General features: G+C 41.8%; 1 protein-coding gene across 2 annotated transcripts in view; it reads right to left on the minus strand.

Annotated features, from left to right (window-relative positions):
- LOC149314430 (cGMP-inhibited 3',5'-cyclic phosphodiesterase 3B-like) overlaps nt 1-20,867 on the minus strand; it is a 94,960-nt gene that overhangs the window by 47,986 nt on the left and 26,107 nt on the right. The window contains exons 2-3 of one of the 2 annotated variants that reach the window (XM_089521104.1): nt 7,022-7,072; nt 5,920-5,985 (exon numbers count right to left, since the gene is read on the minus strand). In XM_089521104.1, the coding sequence (XP_089377230.1) occupies nt 5,920-5,985; nt 7,022-7,072 (117 nt within the window). The remainder of the gene's footprint in view (nt 1-5,919; nt 5,986-7,021; nt 7,073-20,867) is intronic. The other variant, XM_089521105.1, reaches the window with a different exon arrangement.

Genomic DNA, 20,867 nt, shown 5'->3' on the forward strand with positions numbered 1-20,867 from the left:
TAATCATAATCAAACCACACATGCGGAAGATCTGTTTTTATGAAAAACACATTTGAAAACCCCATATCATTGCAGTTTGAATACCTATACTATGAATCAGAGTTAGCATGGCCTGCCAAAAATGCCTCCAAAATGGGGGAAATGGAAATGTTTGAGGACCCATGCCTTTTTTTAAATGTTTATCAGTACATTTGTGATCCATTTAGAAGATGAACAACTACAGTGGAACCTCACCATACACGGGGGATCCGTTCCGGATCCCGCCGCGTATGGCAATTTCCGCCTATGCTCGAGCCCCATTGTAAACAATGGGGCTCGTGCACAGCGGCGCAGAAGTGCGCGGGACGCAACGGGCGCACGCGCCCATTCAACTGAATGGGACTCGCCGCCCCTTCCGCCCCACACAAGCGCCGCGGCTTGAACGCGTATGCTCAAGGTCGCGTATGGCGCGCCCCCCTATGGCGAGGTTCCACTGTATTGTACTCCAGGCTGCCCTCGAAAAAGGTGAGTTGAGGAAGTGAGGGTGGCAAAAGCAGGCACAGGGGCTGCATTTTGTCTGTTCCTTCCACAGATGAAATTCTTTGACTATAACTTGCATTGCTAGTACCTCTACTATACTCCCAGAACTTGGACAACTTACTTTCTAGGACTGTCCAAGCAATTCTTCTCAACTCTTAAATTTCTCCAATTTCTTTCATGCCAATAGCCAGGCCTTATTAATCGCAGCCTTACTTTGCTTTTAATGATTTAACACACTGCAAAACTGAAATGTCACAAGAACAGTGTTTTCTCATCATTAAGAAAGCAGAACAGAGAAGATAGAAGATTTGCAATCAAGTTTTCTTTTCTCCTCACCCTTATTACAGTAAGTACTTTCTTTTCCTTCTCCCTTGTGTACAAACAGCTTAATCACACATTAAGAGCTAATTACTCCTGGATGACTCAGCTTCAGTGGAATGCAGAAAAAGGTATGGTAAATAAAATAAGATCTGATAGTTCAATCAGGCTTAGGAGAGAAACAAAAGGGCTGGAGGAAGTGAGGGTGGCAAAAGCAGTCACAATGTCTTCCTGGTGAAAGGAGGGAAGAGCACAGTATTTTTCTTTTTTTCAAAAACTACACACATAGTGGGTTTCTGCTATAAATTAGAAACCCTAGATCGATTTCTGCACTCTGTAAGAGAAGAATTTCTAGTCACTGATAGTGATTATGAAATCAATTAATGAAAGGTATAAATTACAGTATAATTAACTTCCCTATTAAACAGAATGAGACCAGTTAGAACTAAACAAAAATATTAATGTTGGCTTTAGCAGATGGGATGTTTTTGTTTTGTATATTTATGGACTCCTGTTGTCTTTTGGTCCCTAGATTCTGTGTCTCAGCTCTTACAAGTAATAAACAATAAACAATCCTAACTATGTTTTCCTGCACAGAAAACACCAAATTTGCACAAAACCTGGGATTTTTTTTTTGTGAAAAATTGATGTTTTTCCACACAAAAAGCAATTTCAGTATCAAAGCAAACAATTTTCAAAGCCACTTTTTTTGTACAAAATGTCTTTTCTGCAAAAACAAAAAAGCCCAACTCTTTCTGGAAAGTGGTTTTTTTCTGCAAAAGTATTTTTTTCCTCCATAAAGAACACAATTTTGCCAAAAAGGTGTTTTTCACAGATGGAAAAAACACATGGATTCTATAAACACTTCATGAGGTGTGGATGTCAGCCAAAAACTACACAAAATTCTCAATTCTGGGTTATTCTTCTCAACCAGGTTTCAACAAGTGTCAAGAAAGTGTCAGCTCAAAAAAATAAAAATAAATAATGGACAGAACTGGAAGAGACCACATGGGCCATCCAGTCCAACCGTCTGCCATGCAGGAACTCAAAATCAAAGTACCCCCCCCCCCCATGCCCCGGACAGATGGCCATATAGCCTCTGTTTAAAGACTTGCCCCCCAAAGCAGGAAACTCCACCACACTCCGAGGAAGTGTGTTCCACTGTCGAACAGCTATTACTGTCAAGACATTCCCCGTAATGTTTAGGTGGAATCTTTTTTCCTGTAGCTTGCATCCATTGTTGTGTTCTAGTCTCTGGAGCAGCATAAAACAAACTTGCTCCATGCTCAACGTGACACCCATTAAAATACTTAAACAGGGCTATCATATCACCTCTTCTTCAGGCTAAACAGAGCCAGCTCCCTAGGTCTTTCCTCATTTTGTTAAGTTTTGGCCCAGTTTTCTTAGGACTGGAGTGTGGTTTTGGCGTGGCTTCCGGACTCTTATGACGCATGCATCATTTAAATAGCATACCTCCAAAGTGACCCGAAGCAGCTTTATTTTGGCCTGTCTGTATGGGGCCTCAGAAACACATGTTGACTATGGCATTCCCTTCTAAATGTTCACACACTATCTGTTTAATGATCTGCTCTAGAATCTTTCCTGGTATTGATGTAAGACTAACTGGACGATAATTGCTGGAATCCTCTTTTTTCCCCTTTTTGAAGATGGGGACGTTTGCCCTCCTCCAGTCTGCTGGGACTTCTCCTGTTCTCCAGGAGTTCTCAAAGATTATTGCCAATGGCCTCGATATTACATTTGCCAGTTCTTTTAATACTCTTGGATGTAGATCATCTGGTCCAGGAGACTTAAATTAATTTAGATTAACTAGGTATTCCTGTACAGTGGGCCCTCCTTATCAGCGGACTTTGAGCATCCGTGGATGGTAAGACTATGGGGGGGTGGCGTGGTAGGGCAGCAGGAAGGAGAGCAAGGAGGAAGAGGAGGAGGAAGAGTGCTGTGCAGCATGTGGTAGCAGCAGGGAGGAGGACAAAGAGGAAGACGGGTGCCGGCAAAGGCTGGAGTGGAAGCGCACGCTGACCCAGTGAGCATGCGCTTTGGTGCTGCCTTGGTCTGAGCATGCTCGAGGGCAGGAGGCTGGTTAGCGAGCACATAACCCTTATTTCCTCCTTCTCTCCCCTCCTCTTATTGCACATGCACACCCTTCTCAGGCTCCTCTCTCACTAACCTCCCACTCCTTGTTTGCATGCGTGCTGCAGCCAGCCACGGCAAGCCAGTTAAGCAAGGCAGAGGGAGTTTGTGAGGAGAAGGAAGGAGCGAGGCGGGTCAGCTAGGTAAGCCCTTTTCTGCCTTCTGCAAAGGCCTGGCAGGTGAGCCTTACAACGCAGCGGTAGAGAGCAGGAGGAGGAAGAAGAGGCGGAAGGAAGAAAGTTGCAGCATGGCAGCAGGGTAGAGGAGGAAGTGGCAGTGGGGAAGAGATGGAGGCGGGGAGAAGGAGAAAGGAGGAGGAAGAGGTGGCGGGGGAGAAGAGGAGGAGGAAGCAGCTCCTCCAAAGTGCCATTGGGTCTTATAGTGGTGCGGCCGCTTTTCTCCTATTGTGCCCTCTGCTCCATTTTCCTCAGGTTGAGCACCCTTTTCCTTTTCTGAGAAGACTGAGGCAAAGAAGGTGTAGAGTAATTCTGCCTTTTCTCTGTCCCTTGTTAGCATTTCACCATCTTCTCCATGTAGTGGCTCTATCATTTCCTCCTTCTTCCTTTTGCTGTGGATATACCTCCCAAAAGCCCTTTTTATTGATCTTAACCTCTCTAGCAGGCCTGGGCTCATTTTTGCTTTTGCTTTTCTGACTTTACCCCTACATGTGCTTATACCACCAGGTTTCAGTGATGCCTATTATATCATATTTGCTTTGTTGTGCTAGAAGTTCAAGTTCATCTTACTTATTTCCCAAGCTCTCTGCATTGGTATAGAGCAGGGGTTGGCAACCTCCGGCCCACGGGCCGGTTGCGGCCCGCGGGCGCCTTTCTGCCGGCCCCCGGTCCCTCCTGCCGCCGAAATCGCCGCCGATTTCGGCCGCTCTGGCCACCATTTTGCCCTTCAAAATGGTGGCGAAGTCTCGCGCGACTTGTCCATTAGGAGGCCCAATGCGGCCTCCGGAGCCCTGAAACGGGGCTCCAGGAGCTGCACCGGGCCTTCAAATGGGCGCCGCCCACCTCCCTCCTGGCTACGCCCTCCCTCCTCCCTCCTATAAATGGAGGGGCGGGGGGGAAGGAGGAGGAGGCAGAGAGAGAGAGAGGGAGGGAGGGGAGGAGGAGAGAGAGAGGGTGGGAGGGAGAGAAGAGAGAGGGAGGGAGGGGAGGAGAGAGAGAGAAAGGGTGGGAGGGAGAGGATAGAGAGGGAGGGAGGGGAGGAGAGAGAGAGAGAGAAAGGGTGGGAGGGAGAGGAAAGAGAGGGAGGGAGGGGAGGAGAGAGAGAGAAAGGGTGGGTGGGAGGGAGAGAGAGGGAGGGAGGGGAGGAGAGAGAGAGAAAAGGTGAGAGGGAGAGGAGAGAGAGGGAGGGAGGGGAGAAGAGAGAGAGGGTGGGAGGGTGGGAGTGAGAGGGAGGGAGGAAGGGAAAGAAAGAAAGTGGTTTGAGACACTGGCATGCGTTTTTTGCTGTTTTGTGGCCTTGCCTAGTCGCTTCCATTCTTGCAAATATTGCTATTATTATTATTGTTGTTATCCTTTGGTATTCTCTTTGCAAAATCCCCCCACATGGACTTGCTTGCTATTTTCTGGGTTGAGACAGTGGCATGCGTTTTTTGCTGTTTTGTGGCCTTGCCTAGTCACTTCCATTCTTGCAAATATTGCTATTATTATTGTTGTTATCCTTTGGTATTCTCTTTGCAAAATCCCCCCACATGGACTTGCTTGCTCTTTTCTGGGTTGAGACAGTGTGCATGCATTTTTCCTGTGTTATGGCATTGCCGGCCCTAGTAGCTTCTTGCAAATATTATTATTATGCGGCTCCGCCCCCAGAGGGTGGAAACTCTGCCCCTGACATGTGGCTCCACCCCCGGATAGTGGAAGCTCCACCCTGGCATGCGGCTCCGCCCCAGAGGGTGGAAGCTCCACCCCCATGTGCGGCTCCGCCCCCGGAGGGTGGAAGCTCCATCCCCCGGCTTCAGCCCCCCAGTTGTCTGAGGGACAGCAACCCGGCCCCTGGCTCAAAAAGGTTGCCTACCCCTGGTATAGAGACACTGGAGACCATGGGTCCTCCCCTCTAGCTGCCTGTGTAAAGTTTTTCCCCTTGCACTGTTGAGTCCCTGCACTATTTGCCTTGTTCCCTCAATAACATTTTGACTACAGTCGGCTCTCCACTTTCATGGACTTGACACATTTGTGAGGTCAAGGTCACTCACTCAGACATTCCTCTTTGGGAAAAATAGCCCAGGAGCTAACTGTTCCTTTCCTGGCCAGCCAGGCAACGATCCAGCCAGCTGGGAAAGGAAGGAGGAGCATGCACTCTCCAGGCCCTTTCCCAGCTGGATTGCTGCCAGGGCTGCACAGGCAGTGATCTGGCTGGGAAAGGATTGTGGGAGGTGGAGGCTCCCCTCCATTTCCCAGCCATACTGCTGCCCTGGCAGCAATCCAGCTGGGAAAGGATCATGGAGGGGTGGAGGCTCCTTCTCCCTTTTGCAGTCAGATCTCTGCCTGACCAGCCCAGGCAACAATTAGCTGGGAAAAGGTCAGGAGCGGGGATAGAGGCTCCTCATCCCTTTCCCAGCAGGATCACTGCCTGGGGAAGGCAGCAATCTGGCCAGAGAAGGGGTGGTGAGCCCATTCAAGGGCTGGGAGGGCTGAAAAAAAGGAGAATGCGCCCCTGCTTCTCTTCCTCTGCCCACCCCTCCTTTAAATGGGTTTCTCATGGGGGGAGTTATTTGCATTTTTCCACATTCATAGGGGTCTTGTTCCCCTAATCTCCGTGAATGTGGAGGGACGACTGTATTGGAAAAAATGTTTCTGTCAACTGGTGTGAGGTATAACCCATCCCTTCCCAAAAGTCCTTCCCCTCATGGAACTGCAGCCCATGATCCAAGAATCCCAATTATTCTCTCCAGCATCATCTGCAGAGCCAGTTGTTTACCTCTGCAATTTTCCTCTCCCTTCTTGGACCATGCCCTTCAACTGGGAGAAGATATGAGATGGCAACCTGTACAATAAATATGTATTATATTTAATTATCTTTATAGAATGTACACCATAAGCAGGTTTATTTTATCTATTTTAATTGATTGTATGTACAGTCGGCCCTTCTTATACACGGATTTTTTATACACGGATTTAAGCATATACGGTTTGAAAATGTTCCAAAAAAGTATAAATTTACCTTGATGTTCCATTTTTTTATTAGGGTCACCATTTTGCTATGTCATTATACTTAATGGGTCTTGAGCATACACGGATTTTGTTATACACGGGGGATCTTGGAACCACACCCCAGCGTATAACAAGGATCCACTGTACAGCACTGTGTAAATTTACAGCGCTATATAAATAAAGCTTAATAATAATAATAATAATAATAATAATCCAGCTCTGTCAGCTTCCTACCAAGAGCCTGATAATCCCTTATGATATTTTTAAGGCTGTGCCTTCCAGTATCCTCAGTTTTCACATGGACCAAAAGGAAGAGGTAATGGTCAGTTGGCTTGACAGGTTTTGTCAGCCTCTCTGCCACATCATGGATCTTTGCCACAGAGAGACAGCACACCTGCTGAAACATCTTATCAGGCCCAGAAACCACTGATTCTGTAACCCTCAGCAAGGGATACCCCTACTCAAGAGACTTAGAAGCTTATTGCACAGGGACAATGAAGTGAAATAATGCCAGGATAATAGTGCCTTTGGTTGGTGACATTGTTGCTGTTCCATCATTATACTATGGCAGACATTTGTGAAAGCGTTTCTTTTCTGTTTTAAATTTGAAAAAATATAGTCATAATAAAGAAATATTTGTCATTACAACTAAAGCGCCCTTTCAATCCAACCAGTTGAATTGAATTGTTCATAAATTGTTATCAGTCTAAAGATATAATTGCAGGGATATATTTGCTGTTAAAATAAGACAGGGAACTTCTTGATGAAGGGAAGTGCATATTACTGCTGGATATATAGTGATGTTTCTCAACCATTTATCTCTTTATTAACAAAGCTGACATTTTGAAATATTTTTAAGAGATACTGACCTGATAGTGAGGTTTATACCACTGCTTTAAATCCCAGTCCCAAAGGATCATCTGTAAAATAACAAAACAAGTTACAAGAGTATAATAATAGATCTACATACAGATTACACACTTTGCCATCTTCTTAACCAAAATAGAAATGAGCTGTAAAAACATCTTTGGATTCATTGTACTCACTGTATTCAGTGCTGTAACTATACAGTAATTAGTAAGATCAACAAAAAACATGTCTGAAATGCACTATCTACCTATTTCAAACAGAAATCTATCATAGTTCGAATCTCCAAATCTTCCCTCTTTGTTAACTTACATTGCTCAATAAATAATTCATAAATAGGTGTTAATTAGTGCTTTTTCTTTGAGGATCACAACAGACACAATCAGTGAGCCCCCATGTTCAAATTCAAGTATGTACTATGTTCCCATATAATACTGGAGTGAAAGATTTTTTACTTTCCTAACCTGACTTTATGCTACTATGTTTTACTGCTTCAAACAATTATGTTCTGTCTAACAACAATATAGAAGTTGGATTGGGCAGAAATAAAGAAGAGCAGCAGGGTAAAATTGTACATACAAACATGGTAGACAAGTAAAGAAAATCCAACAGTTGTTCAATCAGGTCTAATCAGACAATCAAGCAAAAATACATAGGTTCAAATTGAAGGTCTTTAATTATTTTAATTTAAAATAAGCAGGACATTATCACTGCAAAGATTTCCTCAAAATACTGCAAAATATATTTCATTAATATTGTTAGTATTACTATTAATTTTGCTAATTTCTCTACACCAAACCATATTTTCTTGAGAAATGTCAAACTAAATTTTCACATGCTGGAAGCCATGGATATCTAAGAAAATAATTATTGTAACAGTGGTTGCTGCTATTGTGTACCTTCAAGTAGTTTCTGACTTAAAGCAACCCTCAACTGAACCTATCAAGGGGTTTCCTTGTCAATTTTCTTCAGAGGGGGTTTGCCATACCTAAAAGGCTTCTTCTAAATTTTTGTAATACTGAAATCTGCCATATTTGATTTCAAATAAATCTAGATTTTGCTAAACTATTTAAAATTGATACTAAATTTAAAATGTGTTATAGAACTTGTAAAAAATGTGTTCAAAAGCCTTTGCCCTATCCAAATTTTCATTTATTTTAATTATTTTATTCCACAAGTGCTCACATACAACCCCCCTACAGAATATGATATTAAAAAAGGGAAAAAAACCAGAAAAATCATACCTTCAAAACTAATTACTAACTCACATACCTTACATACATATCTGACAATAACAAGGACATTTTCTTAAGACATCTTTTTAAAAAATCACATATAGCATATAAAGTTCACCTCCCAATTACCTAATATATGTCTATATGGAATTTTTTCAGAAGCGTTTCATAAATTAATAATATTCTTCTTTGAGTTAAGCTCATTTTGCATGTTCAATCCACTTCTTAATGATCTTGTGTTTCAGTATTTTCTCAGGCTATATGTCTTTGAAGTAAGTCTTAATTAACAGGTTAGTTCTGATATTGTTTAGTATTGTAGCTCAGATTCTTTTTTTCATTAGATTTAAATATCTGAATATTTTGAATCTGTGTGTGTGTGTGTGTAATAAATCTTGATTTTAGCTCCCTATCTGAATCTATGCTTGACCACTTTCTCTCGCAAAACTGTAATAGCAGTTTCCATTCTTCTTTCCATCTCTTAACAGGATTTCCATTTAACAGCACTATTAGTTTGTCCATCTCCATCATATCCAAGCATTTTCTAACCCAGTTATCTACTGATGGTGTATTTTTCTCCTTCCATTTTTGAGCGTATGCTATTCTTGTGGCTGTGGCCACATAGAGCATGTATTTGAGTAGTTTTCTTTCTTCTTCTCCTTCTACTATATTTAGTAGAAAACTTTCTGGTGCCAATTCAATTGATTTTTGGATTATTAGTTGTAATGTCTTGTGTACATCTTTCCAGAATTTTTTTGTGGTTTGACACGTCCACCAGATATGATAATTGTCCCTTCTTTTTTACCGCATTTCTAGCAAGCTCCTTTTTCATGTTGTTGAATTGTTGCTAATTTGTTGGGCGACATGTACCACTTATGTATCATTTTATACAGATTTTCTTTCACAGCCATACTAAGTGGGAATTTTAGGTCTCGGCCCCAGGCCCTTACCCAATTTTCTAGTTGTATGGGCTGTCTGATGTTCTGTGCCCATTTGATGGTAGGTTCTTTAATTAATTCTGTTTCCATTTCTATCTTCAGGAGAAGCTTGTGTAATTTGGATATAACACATTTTTCGGTTTCACACAAGATCTCATCCAATTCTGTTCTTTTTTAGTGAATCCTTCTGTTTCAAGGTCAATTTTCCATCTCTCATTCAATTGATGATAAGTAATCCATTGACATGTAAATCCATCTTCTAATTTTTTACATGCTTTTAGTTTAGGGGTTTCTTTCTCCCATGTTAGTAGGTTTCTTTTGGTTTTTCATCGCTTCTTGAGGTGACAGTCAGTCTGGTAATTTATTGTACTGTATATTTTTTGTTTAATTTTGAGCCAGACTCTTAACAGCGATCTCCTGATGATATGGTCATTGGATTCCTTGTTCACTGCTGCCTTGCTGTACCATAAATATCCGTGCCATCCATATCTGATGTTGAAACCTTCAAGGTTTAGCCTCTTCTCATCTCTTTATGTGATCCATTTTTTGATCCAATCCATGGCACATGAATAGTAATATGCTTTGAAATCAGGGATTCCTAATCCTCCTTGTTCCTTGGCATCTTTCATAATTTTCCATTTTATTTGTGGCTTTCTGCCCGCCCAGATGAATTTCAAGATGTCAGTTTCCCATTGTTGGAAATTTTTATCATTAACTATGATTGGAAGGTTTTGGAACAGAAACATTAGTTTGGGGAAGACGTTCATTTTGATTGAGGGCATTCTGCCCATGAGTGACAATTTTAGCATGTCTTTTTTTAAAATCTCTTTCCATAGACATACATAATTGTTATCATAAAGTTCTGAATTTTATTTTATTTTTGGATAGAGCTATGCCAAGACATTTCACTTTATTTGATATTTGAAACCAGGATTAGGTGGGTCCAAGGAATAGTAAATGCCTTACTATATCAGGGGGAGATGCCTGCTCCCTTGAAGGAGGCTGCAGTGCACCCATTCATGAAGAGGACCTTCCTGGACCCAGAAGTGTATGATAACTATCATACCCACCCTATCACTAATATCCCATATTTGGACAAGGTGCTTGAATATGTGGTAGCTGGACAAATTCAGATGTTCTTGGCGAAACAGATTATTTAGACCCATTTCACTTTAGCTTCAGGCTAGGATACAGTATCAAGATAGTCTTGCTTGTTCTGACTAGCTACCCTGGGGAAAAGATGGGGAATGCTACCCTACTGATCCGCCTGGATCTCTCAGTGGCTTTTGATATAATTGATCTTGGTATCTTACTGGACCAGCTCTGGCAGATGGGGGTAGGAGGCACTGTTTTACAGTAGTTCTGCTCCTATCTGCCAGGTCAGTTCCATAGAATGTGTTATTCAAAATGTGTGGGGCTTGTAGAGCTTCCCCTGACAGTTACAATTTATCTTTGATTAGTTAGCAGAATGTTTAGTTTAGCTTTGCAAGAGTGAGTAACATATGCAGCTATATCAGTAATAATTAACAGAGACTGCAGACATGGGGAACTACGGCACGATTTAAATGGGCCTTTTTCGCTGCCCCCATCACATGCTAGGGGTTGGCCGTCCATACCGGCCTCACCCCTAGCATGTGATGGGGCGTCAAAATGGTGGTGCCCTGTACATACGGGTGCCGCCATTTTGACGCGACAGACACGTAGTGTCCGCATGTCATGTGGCACTTGCGATGTCATGAGTGCACCATTTGCGCACTCGGGCGTCGCAAGCGTGACAAAAAGAATCCACTTTTTGCGGGTTCTTTTTCCGCCACCAGGAAGCCTCACTGTTTGGAGGCTGAAGCTTCCCGCTGACAGGAATGGAGGTGGTGGCAGACCGCCCTTTATGGGCGGTCTGTATCCTGCCTACATGACCTTTTGTTGGGAGAAACATAAAAGAAAAATCATACTAGAGTAACTCACTCTCTCACACGGCATACAGAGCTAACTGAATGTAGAAACGTGAAAGGGGATAATAGATTTGAGGGTTAGATAAGGGGTATATCTACTGATCCTGAAGAGATGCTCCACAGAAAGCAGGAAAGCAGGAGTCGCTTAAACCACAAATCTTGGGTATGCAGGTTCTGGGAAGCAGACGGGGACAGTCAAAGACTAGCGACTCAGACAGAAACCTGAGAGCAACAGTCACTGGACAGGTGGGGCAGAGATTGCAACAAAAAGGCTATGTTTTGGGGTGCTAGTTATACCTTAAAGCCATCATCAATCTAGAAGTTCCATAGGAAACTAAAAGCTTGACTGCCACTCAAGAGAACCTGAGAAGGTTTCCAAAGTGGAAAGTTCATTTTGATATTGATGAGATGAGAGGGGTTGATTTTGATTTATGATGCCTCATGGACTTCATAATACCCAGACAAGATCTGGAGTCCTCGCTACTGAGGGGGCAGAAAAAAATGTTTAGGAATACACAAGAGACGAAAAGGGGATTCCAGTCTTGTTTGATCTGGCAGAACTCATCTTCTGGCTTTCAATTTCTGTTAAAAATGCATAGTGAGGGAGGAGTGGTAGCGCTCCTCCAGCAGCTCCTCCATCCCCATACCTTTCCACATGACTGGGTGTCATTCACACTACCTAGTCTAGTGTTATGTATGTATGTTTCCGCAATGTCCGTTCATGCTGACACCTAATGTTATATCAAAACTATAGCTGGATTAATAAATATATTAGGGAAGGTTCGGAGGCTTACAACTGGCATCTAGGGGCTTCTGCTCAGCCCCATGGTCACTGTGCTGTCTCCCATGCTGTTTAACATCTACATGAGGCTGCTGGGAGAGATCATTAGCACTTTTGTGGCTGGGTTCTATCAGGATGATGATGTTACCCTGTTCTATTTCTCTATGTCATCTGAGTCGGCTGGGACTGCACAGGTACTGGAGCAGTGCGTGGATATTGTAATAGGTGGGATAAACTCAAACAGAATCCCAATAAGATGAACATTCTATTGATTTGTGGTTCTTGAGTTGACTGATTACTTAGTCTTGATGGGGTTGCACTCCTTCTAAAGGTGCAGACGGGCCAAAAGTGGCGTGGCTGCGCTGATACTAGGCTCGGGAGCGCACAGCAACTGCATGATCCCAAGCCCTAGTACGTGTGGGCGGCGCCATTTTTGAGCAGCACTGCCCACAGGAGGCACGTAATGATGACTTGTGGGCGTCTGAGCACCCACACATGTGCAGGAAACAGCGTTATAATGGCTGTGATGCAGCTCTTATGACATTGCAAAAAAGGAGCCACTCCAAGCGCCTCCTTTTCTACTGAGCAGTTGTGCCACATGGTTTAGTTGCTGCAGCAACTGTGCGCAGCACAAAAGGCCAGCATTTCCCTGCCGGTATGTACTGCGCCTTAGAGTACTTCTAGATCCATCTTTGTCACTGGAGGCCTACATAGACTTGGTGGCTCAAAGTGCTTGAGTCTTGCTTCAACTGGTTTCCCAGCTATGGTCCTTCCTGAACAGGGATAACAGTAGTCCATGCAATGGTAACTTCCTGTTGAGACTACTGCAACATACTCTATGAGGGACTGCCTTTGAAGACAACTTAGAAACTGCAGCTACTGCAAAATGCAGCAGCTTATCGGCTCATTAGGTTTCTATTCTAATAACATATAACACCTGTTCTGAAGGACCTGTATTCAGACCTGTTCTGAATCCAAAACAATAACATTTAAAGCCCAAAACAGCTTAGGATCATAATACTTAAGGGAGTGCCTCTCTATAAATATGTCTGCCAGAAAACTGAGATGTATTGGAGGGGCCCTCTTCTGTGTTCCTTCAGTAGGGGAAATACATTGTGGGAGAACATGGGAGATAACCTTTTCTGTGGTAGGCACCAAAGTTGTGGAGTTCCCGCCCCTTTGGAGGCCTGATTGATGCCAATATTAGAATCATTTCAGATCAAAGTTAAAACCTGGCTTTTTGTTAAAGACTTTAGACCAAACTGATTTTATCAAGGCTGTACATGTCTTATAGCTAAATGATTCAAAATAGTTTTAACTGGTTTTAAATCATCCTACATTGAAAAACCATTTAATATATTTTTGATCTTTTAAACACTTGTAATTATTTATTATTTTAAGTTGCTTTTATTGTAAGTCACCCTGAGATCTTCCACCAAAGGGTGGGATATAAATATTTTAATTAATTAATCAATTAATAATTCAGAATCCTTTAAAAAAAAGGTTGACAGATTGACCTTGCATTTGGTATCCACATTCCAACATTTTAGCCAAAATTAGCATCTGGCTGTAACACTACGGGCCATGGCACAGGAAGCAAATCATACTGAATCAAGACTGCCATCTGTAATGAAGGCAGAATGTTTGGCCAGTTTATTCATACCTTCTCTAATCCAAGTCTCTTTCCAGGGATCTGGGGTAAAATATCTCTTGTCTATCTAATGGCAGCTCTAGCAAACAAGGAGATCACTGAAGCTGCTCAGATGGCTAGACCAGTAGCTTCACGAGACTTATGCAAAAAGATTTTCAGGGTTTTTTTTTATCCTCAGCGTTTTGGGAGTTGTCAACTCCATCCCTAGGGAAAAGAGTTGCCAAAACCAATCACACCACAGGAGTATCAATAAAAAGGCTTTTTTTTTAACTTCTCCAGAACTTCAAGTGGTAGAGAAAAAAGACATTTAGTGTGAACTGGTGCAGATGTAGCATAAACTGGGTAAGATCACTCTCTTCCTTCATTGTATCTGCAATAATCTCCAGAAAGGGAGCAACAAGAAAACTCTCCTTAGATCTGATTTCTGGCAGCCTTTCTGAAGCATCACGAGAATTTTGGTCCCCAGAGGAATTTAGTCTTTCCCACCTTCCTCAAAAGGATAGGGGACTCCTCTGAATTAAACAAATACACAGAATAGGGGACACCTCATATCAGTGAGCTGGTGATCCATGGATTTGACCCCTGCCCCCGATGGATTGACATGCCCCATTTTATTCAATGGCGGTGTGAACACAATGAAATGTCTGCATGCATGTCACCATTCACATATTTGCCATCTGCAGGGGCCCCCAAAACCAAACCCGTACGAATGGGAAGAGTCCACCATAATTAATTCTGGGGAGCCCTTCTCCTCCTTCAGAGAGCAAGCTCACCCTCTTCTCTAAGAGGAATGGGGAGGCTAAGGCAACAGATACCAATGAGCAAGATACATAGGAAGAATTTTTACGCTTCTTTCTAGTCTTGCCTGGCGGTGTGGGAGAGAAGGGCTAGTCTGAGGAAAGCATATTCCTTGGTATGGAGGTTTATTCCATATTAACACATAATAACAGATTGGCTTTGGAGACTTATTTCTCACAATGCTACTACTAAATTGGTCAAAGAACTGAACACAAAGACATGTAATCAGTTCTAGAGCAGTGGCAGTGCAGCAACACCTGGGCCCCCTCAGAGGCAAGGAGGAGAGGAGAGAGACGCTGGGAGGGAGGGAGGGCATAAAAAAACCCTCCCCACCGCCAAGCTCTAGCAGTGGCAGTGCAGCAACACCTGGGCCCCCCTCAGAGCCAAGGAGGAGAGGAGACAGACGCTGGGAGGGAGGGCATAAAAAAAACCCCTCCCCACCACCAAGCTCTAGCTCTAATCAGTTCTATTGGTTTACTTAGCGATCAAATATATCTAGGTTTTAGCTCTAGGTTCTAGTTGTAGTAATGTTGTGCACAGGAGCAGGTTTCACCACATCTGTTAGGAACCGACAGTATATACAGGTTGACTATAGAATTCAACACTCTGAAGTAGTACAAAATCCAAAACTTTTTGAGCTACAACACAAGTAGCGTACTACCTAACTGTACTGTATTTGCAAGGCTGGAGAGGCAAGGCTGCAGATCGAAGAGAGAATCTATGAAATGGCAGGACTTCATGCCTCCTGCCATTTCAGAGATCCTCAATCTTTCTCCAGCCTTATTGTGCCTCATTATGTATATGCAAAACACGTATTCCAACATCGGGGGGGGGGGGGTCAAAATACAGAATATTTCTGGTCCCAAGCATTTCAGATATTCAATTGGTATATAGCATGGGTGGTGGACAGAGCAGCAAGGCATCTAACCTCTGGATTATTTTTGAAAATTAGGGTTTTTGTTTCCTTCCACCCCTCACTAAGAATCTAAACCAGGTAGACTCAAGCATTACTGTATTTCTGAGTTTTATGAAAGAGACAGAAAGGAAAAATCTTCAGCACAAGGCTGAAATACTTCTAACAGAGAAAGACTGTCTCCTAGTGGTGAGAAAAGGAAAGCAGTCAGCATCTAAGGAGTGATTCTAGCTTCTAAATTGGTTACAGATTTAACAAAGTATATTAAGGGCCCATTCAGACTGGCACATTTGTGCTGGAGGGAACTGGGTACAATCGGGGGCAAGTGCCAACTATAAATACCTTAATCAGGGTATTTAACCCCGGAATGCCATTGCAGCTCTTTACTCAGTTTAAAAGAAAGGGTCCTTTGCTGTCAATCAAATTAGTTCCACTTTCGTAAAAGGTGATGTTTCTTGCAGCCATTGGCTAAGCGGATGGGGGCTTCTCCCCTCCTTTTTTTAAAAAAACTGGCGGGCAGGGTGCACAGATACTGTCAAATTTAAAAACTTCCGGTGTGTGTCTTGTGTGTAGCAAATGCAAAAGTATTCAATTAGTATCAATTTGCCAAATTGAAAGGGAAACATTTGTAACGTTGGCATTGTAGCATTCGCATTTTAAACAAATAATTCCAGGAGCAAGAGGAAATGAAAGGGAAATATAGCGCAGGCATTCTAAAGTAGCATCCGCATATAACACAAATAATAATAATAATAATAATACAGCCTCTTACAAGGTGCTGTTCCAGGAGCAAGAGGAAATGAAAGTAGCACAAGCACACACACATTCTATGTCACCCAAAAAATCATGTGCATAGACTGTCAAAAATAAAAAATAAAATGAGAGAGAAGCTCCTTCCTCTTGGCTCCGCAGTCCGATTTCCTTTGGCAATCCTCCTCCTCCTCCTTCTTCCCACCCTGCCTAAAGCAAAAACCATGCGCATAGACTGCCAAAAATAATTTTAAAAAACATTTAAAAAGGGAAAGCTCCCTGGTGCGAGAGGGAGATTTGCTCAGTCCTGTGGCCTCCCTCTGACCTGCCCTCAATTGACCCTTCCTCCTGCCCCTTCTCCTCCTGCTCTGTTATAGAATGCCCTCCATGGCCCCCTTCTTCCCCCAGCTCCTTTATCCTCCTCCTGCTCCTCCATCACTTTCTCCAGTCCCCCCCTTGCCTTCCCTCTGACTGCCCTTTGCAGCCCCCGTCAGTCACCCTGATTCCCCTTTTTTGTCTCCTGTCACCCTGATTCCCCTTTTTTGCCTCCTGTCACCCTGATTCCCCTTTTTTGCCTCCTGTCACCCTAATTCCCCCTTTTTTCCATCCTTCCTCCGGCTCCTTCCTCCTCCTTCTCCAATGAAGGGGAGGGAATGCTTGCCCTCTGCACTCCCTCTGCCCTAAATCCCTCCGATGAACTTGCCCCGATCATGATCGGGGGCAAGTTCATATTCGCAGAACCCGGGTTTTTTCAAAAGACACAGCTTTCCCCCCCTGATTCCAAATAACACGCGCCAAGGGGCATTTGCCACTTAACGGTTGTGGATGCCTCGAAATTGATTGTGAGAGATTTGGGGCCGATATGAACTTCACATGCAAGAATCGATTCCTGATCCGGGGTAAAAGGTAGTCTGAATGGCCCCATAAAGAGAACCTGCTGCTATAATTATTGAACAGCTGATTCAAAATTGGTGTAAAATGTCATTACAGGAATACTAACAAAACTCAGATTCACAGATGCTTTTTTTAAAAAAAATTGAAGAGAAGCAGGTCATCAGCCTCTCGGGTTTTGGATCAAAGCAAAACAGCTTATGTCAACGATGATAACAGTTTGGGAATGTACCCATTCTGGCTCAAAGAAAGTGTTACCCAAGAAAAGTGTTAATAAGTCACCCAGATATATCATTTACACAAACATTTTGGGCTTGGTATTCCAAACAGGATCTGAATATTACTGAAAAGCCTTAAGGGACCTCAGTAAAAATGGATCGAGGTGATGTAACACATAGCTACAAAATACTTACAAGCATAAGTAAGAATTGTCAGAAGGAGAAGTGAATAATTAGTGAAATAAAACTAACTTGATGGCTTTTAATGTTTAAATTAGACAAACTATAAATGCAAAGTTGGACAACTAGAATATATTTGAAGCTAATTTCCTCAGTTAGCCTATTTAACTTACAACTATCTGCAAATGGAAACACAATTTTTAAGAATACATGTCAAGAGAACAAAGAATCTCATCTACCTACTAAATTGCTTCCAGCCATGTCAAAAACCTCTCCTTTGACCTTAACAGATTAGAAAGCTGTGCCAAAACTAATAAAATGAATTTCAAGAGGGAGAAATGTAAGATACTACACCTAGGCAGTAAAAATGAAATGAACAGATATAGGATGGGTGAAAACTTGCTTGACAACAGTACATGTGAAAGAGGTAACATGGTAGCCATGGTTAAGTATTTGAAGAGATGTCATATTGTAGATGGAACAAGCTTGTTTTCTGCTGTTCCAAAGACTAGGACCTGGAGCAATGTATTCAAAGTAAAGGAACAGAGATTCCACCTGAATATTAGAAAGAATTTCCTGACAGTAAGAGCTGTTCGACAGTGGAATATGCTACTTCAGAGTGTGATGGAGTCTCCTTCTTTGGAGGTTTTCAAACAGAGGCTGGATGGCCATCTGTTCGGAGTGCTTCAATATTTTCCTGAGTGGAAAACAATTTAATTTCAAACAAACCCTTCCGTAAATTTCAATACTTGCAACAAGAATAGTACTGATGATGAAGAAGGAATTTGGGGAAGGGAACTGAAAAAAGCAGAAAATGAGAAAATAGGAGGATGGCAGAAGGCAATGAAGAGAGACAGAGGTCATGAGAATTAGGTATGTGTGTATGTTGCAAGGGGGGGGGGGAGACAGAAAAAAGTACAAGGAAGAGGTTGGACAGTAATGAGGAATGATAAAGAACAATCCACACCCTATCCAAACCAGTAGGAAAAATCCTCAACAGATATTAGAGGATCTGGCCACTTTCAAAATCTTTAATGGAATTAAAACACAAGAAAACCCATCAAGATGGGTTACTTATTCTAATTGCTGCTAAAAATTTTGTTTTCAGATGATACTAATATATTCAGAGTGAAATCATAATTAGCAGGTTAGGAAAGCTGTTATAATGGTAGGAGAGATGAACTGTGATGACATATTTCAAGCTTGAAATCTACACCGTAATGAGAGAGAGAGATGCCATTTTAAAAAGAAAGAGAGGAGAAAAAACTTTTAGGTTCCAAATGTAATCTGATTTAGGCTCCATATTTGATTTGTTCTCCAGTTTACTAAAGTATCATTACCTGAATAAAATATTTCCGGAAAATTGAAATGTTTCATGATGAAGTAAACTTACTAGTTAACAATAAATATTTTAATAGTCTGAATTAAATGCAAAAATCATACCTAAACTAAATCCTAGAGTTAATCCCAACTACAACAGACCTATTAAATCAATAACATGTATATGTATGTGCTGATTTACCAAGCTTCAAATATCAGTAGATCGACTCTAATTGGGACTAACAATTTGCTTTAGTCCTGGATGCCAATTATGCACTATTTCAATTTGAATTTATCTCATCTTTTATATTTTTAGCAGAAAACTAATAAAAAAGTAAAGCATTTGTAACTTAAAACTCTAGAAGACACTTTTTATGAAAAATGAAGTTCCAAAGTCTAGTACAGTGAAGAATCAGGCTTTCACTAAGATATATTGCAATAAATGAACAGAATGCAAGCTAAAGAATATGGTCCCCATTCAATCAAGTTAGGGCACAGGGCCTGCAGTCAGGAGATGTCCCATTAAGCTCAATACAGTTATATTTTCAAAATCTTTCTCCACCAACACGTGCATATGATCATTGTTCATTCCCCATGTCATGTCCCCTTACACTCACTGAAGGAGAATTGGGGGAAAGACGTCACTTCTTCCAGTACTCAGCTGAGCCCTATTTTTTTTCCAATTAACTTAATTATTTATCAGCATTTGAATATCAGAAATTTCCAGAAATAATCAAGATAACTGCTTGTGGTTCTCCTAACAGTTTTAAAACTTTGCAAGAAAACAGGTTGAGTGCTAAGTGGTTTGGCATTTGGATTTTAATATGAATTTCTGTTTCTGCAGAAAAATAATCAAATTTAAATTTTAGAATTCATTCTCTGTGTCTAGTATGACTTTTTTGTCTCATTTATTCAAAACTGCCACCATGCTTGGGATACAGCATGGGAGGTGTGCTTGTCATTTTAAAAGCAGTACATTACTTTTTTTTCTCTTGTGCTTCTTCTCTTAAGGCCCCTCCCTACTCTCTTTCCCACCCCACTTCCAAGTTTGCATACTGCTTCATAATCAATGTTTTTGAGTTAGGTAATGCAGCTTCCCATACAGCTTGCAATGAATCTTAATTAGCAGTCTCATTTCTGATGGGAAGTGTGTCTAACAAGAAGTGGTCCCTTGTGTTTTAAATCTGGTGTTCGAGGGGAAGGGGGCATGGGTACAATGCAGCCTGGTTAACAACTGGCAATTATTGGGATAGCATTTTATCTCTGTTAGTCTGTGGAGAACTTTCAAAGACATGCATCTGACAAAATAGCCTCTCTGCCTGTCAGAGTTCAGAGCACAACAAATACATAGTTGCTGCAGTGGGTCCTTGGTATCCACTGGGGTTTGGTTCCAGGAACTCCCACGGATACCAGAGTCCATGTATGCTCAGCCAAGTCCCATTAAATACAAGGATAGTAAAATAGCGCCTGTCATATAAAATGGCAAAATCAAGGTTTGCTTTTTGGATTTTTTTAAATTTTGTAAGCCATGGATGGTTGAATGTATTATGTTTTTCAAATATCTCAGTCCTTTCACACAGTAATCAGTTTTGAAACTTTCATTCTTTTGCCATTTCCAGATTAGTTTGTTTTTTCATTTTTTCATACATCTTTAATATCTTTGTCAACCAAACATTGTGAGCTGACATTTTGAGAGGATTTTAAACTCTTTGACACAGTATTGGATTCAGCTGCTTGATCAGGTGACTCTAATCAGCTCTAGCTGAATCAGGAGACCATCTGGGCAATCGAGCTTAATGTATCAAAAGGCTCTCTCAAACAAGTTGTAAGCTTGGTCCAGATCTTTAGTAGTTAACCATGCTTCATACTAGTTCACAAATGTGGGATTTACTGAATATATATTTTAGAAAGAGAAAGTTATCTAAGTCTAGAAAATATTTTATTGAAAGAAAGTGTGGAATACTGCATTCTAAATGAGAGCAACCACACTATCCTGATCTCTGGAGCTCATAATGTATTGCATTATTTTTCTTTTAGGAAGCTCAGAATGCCTTCACACATCACAGGCATATAAGGGTTATACATGATAGATTCCTTTGTACATATTTAGTTGGAACACTGTTTCATTTTGCAGTTTATATTTCCATATGTTATACTCTGTATCTGCAGGTGATATTCTGATGCATGTTACTGTGGGTGTTTGTTAATTATTCTTGTATGTTTGCAT

Source organism: Sceloporus occidentalis, unplaced genomic scaffold (assembly GCF_023333645.1).
Source record: "Sceloporus occidentalis isolate IW3139 unplaced genomic scaffold, rSceOcc1.0.p SCAF_4, whole genome shotgun sequence".
Classification (NCBI taxonomy): Eukaryota; Metazoa; Chordata; class Lepidosauria; order Squamata; family Phrynosomatidae; genus Sceloporus; species Sceloporus occidentalis.